This window comes from Trifolium pratense, linkage group LG4 (assembly GCF_020283565.1).
Source record: "Trifolium pratense cultivar HEN17-A07 linkage group LG4, ARS_RC_1.1, whole genome shotgun sequence".
NCBI lineage: Eukaryota > Viridiplantae > Streptophyta > Magnoliopsida > Fabales > Fabaceae > Trifolium > Trifolium pratense.
The window spans coordinates 59831139-59835414 of NC_060062.1; the positions used below are offsets into that span (position 1 = coordinate 59831139).

At 35.8% G+C, this 4276-nt stretch overlaps 1 protein-coding gene across 1 annotated transcript; it reads left to right on the plus strand.

Moving 5' to 3' along the window:
* The first annotated feature begins 1357 nt into the window (after positions 1-1357).
* Positions 1358-3600, plus strand: LOC123923187 ((R)-mandelonitrile lyase-like). Its single transcript, XM_045975857.1, has 3 exons — positions 1358-1591; positions 1672-3193; positions 3295-3600. The coding sequence occupies exons 1-3, from the start codon at positions 1471-1473 to the stop codon at positions 3347-3349; spliced, it is 1698 nt and encodes a 565-aa protein (XP_045831813.1). The 5' UTR covers positions 1358-1470; the 3' UTR covers positions 3350-3600.
* Positions 3601-4276: the final 676 nt, after the last annotated feature.

A 4276-nucleotide genomic window follows, 5' to 3' on the forward strand; every position in this document is an offset into this window, starting at 1 on the left:
AAATTCTGCAAAAATGCATTTAGCTTAGTAACTGTTCAATTACTACTTGTAACTCTTGGTCAAACAAGCACAGCACAAATGAATAAGGATTCTCTCCATTTCCAAAAAAATAGAAATATTCATTATTAATTTATTATAATTTTGAAGTAAATTAAAAATAGACCGTAAAAAAAAGTAAATTAAAGATATAAATGCACGTTTTTTGATAATTATTAATACTTATTTAAATATTTGTACATCTAAACTTTAATAATTGTATTGTAAATTTCTTTTAAAAAATGGAGAAAATCTCTACTCCACACAAATACTATCACAAGAGAAAGAACTTCCTAAAACAAAGATTAACAGAGGATTTAATTCCCGACAAAAGTTTGTTGTAAGCCTGATGATGATATACATAACTCTTTTAAAATAGTATATATTTTTGCTTCAATAAACAAATAAAATCATTTATATATATCACAATTTTTAATGAGTACAATGTTTTAGAGATTTGATAACATAATCTCTTCTAATAAATGAACTCGAGTTCAAGTTATGCGATAATTTATTTAGAAGAAAGTTTAAACTCTAATCCGTTTTTGTTTAAGTGTTTTAGACCAGGTCAAGACTCATGTTTGCCATTGTACTTACTACCTAACCTAATACTATGCGACAAAACCAGTCCAATTCAGGAGTCCTGAGTCCATCTTCCACATTAGATTCAATAAAACATAACTGTTTACGGATGTAAAGTCGGCCTCCTCATTATTTACCATTATTTTCTCTAGCCATTGATGAGAATTTCGTAATGGTTTTCCCCACATCAACAATTGTACCGCTGCAATAGATCTATATATATTTCTTGGATTTAATTGATATGCACCGACGGTGTAAAATAATTTTACACTGTCAATCAATACCAACCATGTTTTCCGCCACATCACCCCACTCCATCCCACTTTCTTGATATGACATGGCAAAATAATGGTTTTTTATTGGACGATTGTGCAAAACTATTTTACACCGTCGGTGCATATCAATTAAACTAATATTTCTTTACTAGGACAATCCAAATATACTACAACATTTACTTTTCACTCAACGCATCTTAATGACTTGAGTATCAAGCCGTCAAAATATTTGCAATATTCTCACTTTAATTATAACTGTTTCGATGCAATGTGTTTGACGCCGGTCACCACGTTCTTTAATTCAAGTAAGATGATTATCAAATTGAAATTTAAACTCTAATCCCTTTGTGGTGAAAAAAACCCTTCAATAAGATAAGAGTGCCTAAAATGAATATCGATACGGTGCGTTTAGGAGTGTGTATCGTTCGCTCGCTTTTGAGGGAACTAAAAACTCCAACAAACTTACAACAATATACATAACGGTTTTGCTTCCCTCCAAAATCAAATCCACACTCATTCATTCATTCTTTTCTGTTCTATCCAAGAACAAGAACCACTCAACTTCAAGAAAACAAAAATGGTGGAAGGTTCATCCATCACCGTTACCATACAATTTCTATTACTGTTATTTTTCACCTCAATATTCATCTCTGCCTCTTCCTTTCCACAAGATTCTCACTCTCAAGATGAACACCAAGGTAATTAACTAACTAAGTCTTCTTAATTCGATTCTTCACTAATTTAATCATATCTTAATTACTAATTCTATGTATTGTAGATAAGCCACCGAGTTACCTGAAAATGGTGGCGAACGCGAGCGAGTTTCCGTTAGAAGATTACTACGACTACATCATAGTCGGTGGCGGAACTGCCGGATGTCCATTAGCCGCCACGCTCTCACAAAACTACCGTGTTCTCATCCTTGAACGCGGCGGAATCAGCCACGGAAGACTCAACCTAATGAACCAAGAAGGTTTCTTGAACACACTCTTGAACGCAAACGCAAACAACGAAGATTCACCGGCTCAATCGTTCGTTTCAGAAGACGGCGTACTCAACGCACGTGGCCGCGTTCTCGGCGGTAGTAGCGCGATCAACGCCGGTTTTTACAGCAGAGCCGATCGTGAGTTTTTCACGAATTCAGGTCTTCTTTGGGATTTAAAACTCGTGAACGAATCGTACGAATGGGTTGAACGAGAAATCGTGTTTCGTCCTCAATTGAAAACGTGGCAATCCGCAGTTCGTGATGGTCTTCTAGAAGCAGGTGTGGGTCCCTATAACGGTTTCACATTAGATCACGCTAGTGGCACGAAAATCGGTGGATCTACTTTTGATTCGTCAGGTAAACGACGTAGTTCAGCAGATCTTTTACGATATGCACGACATTCCAATCTGAGAATTGCCGTTTACGCTAGCGTCGAAAGACTCCTTCTAGCATCTTCTTCAACAACTTTTTCTTCTTCTGCTATCGGTGTTCTTTATCGCGATGAAAACAGTAAATATCATCACGCGATTCTGAAAGATCGCGGTGAAGTGATTCTTTCAGCAGGTGCAATTGGAAGTCCTCAACTTCTTCTTCTCAGTGGAATCGGACCTAGACCTTATCTTTCTTCGTGGGGAATTCCGGTGACTCATCATTTACCTTACGTAGGTCATTTTCTATATGATAATCCACGTAACGGTATCACTTTTCTACCTTCAATTCCTCTTGAACACTCGCTTATACAAGTTGTAGGAATAACTAATTCAGGTGCTTATATAGAAGCTGCTTCTAATGTTGTTCCTTTTTCATCCCCACCGCAAACTGCTTTCATCCGTTCGCCTGCTTCTCCGCTTTATCTGACGGTTGCGACCCTGATTTCGAAGATTTCGGGGCCTCTTTCGGCCGGTTTTCTACGATTGGCTTCCACTGATGTTAGGTTTAGTCCAATTGTTAGGTTTAATTACTTTGACAATGCTGTTGATGTTGAGAGGTGTGTTAATGGGACTAGGAAATTAGGGGATGTTTTGAGGAGTAGAGCTATGAATGATTTTAAGTTTAGGAATTGGTTAGGTGTGAGAGATTTTCGGTTTATTGGACCGGCATTGCCGCATGATCAATCGGATTATGGTGAGATGGCTGATTTTTGTAGAAGGACTGTTAGTACTATATGGCATTATCATGGTGGATGTGTTGTTGGTAGGGTTGTTGATTCTCATCTTAAGGTCATTGGAATTGATTCTCTGAGAATTGTGGATGGTTCTGTTTTTAGTATTTCACCTGGAACTAATCCTCAGGCTACACTAATGATGCTTGGAAGGTGAGTTTTTTTAGTTTCTTTTCTTTGTATTTGAATTGATGTTTGATTAATGTGGAATGAATGATTAATAGTAATCATGTTTTGTGATTCTGTTTTGGCAGGTATTTTGGGCTCAAGATGATCAGAGAAAGGGAAAGGAGTACAGATGATTTGTGAACCTGCAATTCTGTTTTGGTATTTTACATTGTGTAATCAATCATTGTTGATGATCAATTAGGATATTTGATGTATATTCAAAATTAAAGTAAACACAATGTATACACTGGATTTGTAAAAACTACTTGGGGGTAGATTTGTGATGATATTTTGTATCCCCTTGCTGTTGATTGATTAGATTGTATTTTTGATTAATTGCTGAATAATAATGCCAAGTTGCCAATGATCAAAGTATTCATTCCCAAGTTTCTTACCTTCATGCTCTTTATTTTTGTCCCTTAATAGTTTATTTTGACAGACACGTGTAATGGATTGTGTTAGTTTTCAGACTTTGAGCCCTCAACATCCTGATGATGATGATGAGTACTTCTTTCAAATTGTCCCTTAATAGTTAATTTCACGTGCTTGTGTTATAATGATATGTTTGTTATACCATTTGCATATATGCCTCTTTTTTCTTTTGAAGGTATTCCTCTTGTTTAACTGTTTTTATTCAAACTGTGATGAATTCTGAAGCAGAAATTCATTATCTGCTTATCTAATTGCAATTGCTAATTGTTTGAGAAAGCATGTATTGTTTAAGAGATTAGGCTGGAACTTATAGTAGCTGTGCTAATTGATATGTATTGTGTCAGTATTGGGCTGTAGAAGGCTAGTAGGAGTTTACTGCTAATTACAACAGAGCTACTTCCAACATTTTTGTATACTTTCAGGGTTCCAACATTTGTTTTTGAGGTGAATTAGAACGTTTGTTCCTTCTCCAAATTAACAATAGTAGGAATTTACTGCTATAGAGAAGCTGACATAAAAAATGGTCTTAAAGGGATATTTTAAGTATTAAGGGATTCATGGTGGAAAGGCTATTATACATTATGCATTATGCAAACTCTTCCTTTTAGATATTAACAAATGCATTATGCAAACTCT

Bases quoted from the DNA above. Each gene is read 5' to 3' on its own strand.
- LOC123923187 (XM_045975857.1), top strand. From the start codon at position 1,471: ATGGTGGAAGGTTCATCCATCACCGTTACCATACAATTTCTATTACTG. The intron at 1,592-1,671 runs GTAATTAACTAA...TATGTATTGTAG, and splicing joins CTCTCAAGATGAACACCAAG to ATAAGCCACCGAGTTACCTG. The intron at 3,194-3,294 runs GTGAGTTTTTTT...CTGTTTTGGCAG, and splicing joins ACACTAATGATGCTTGGAAG to GTATTTTGGGCTCAAGATGA.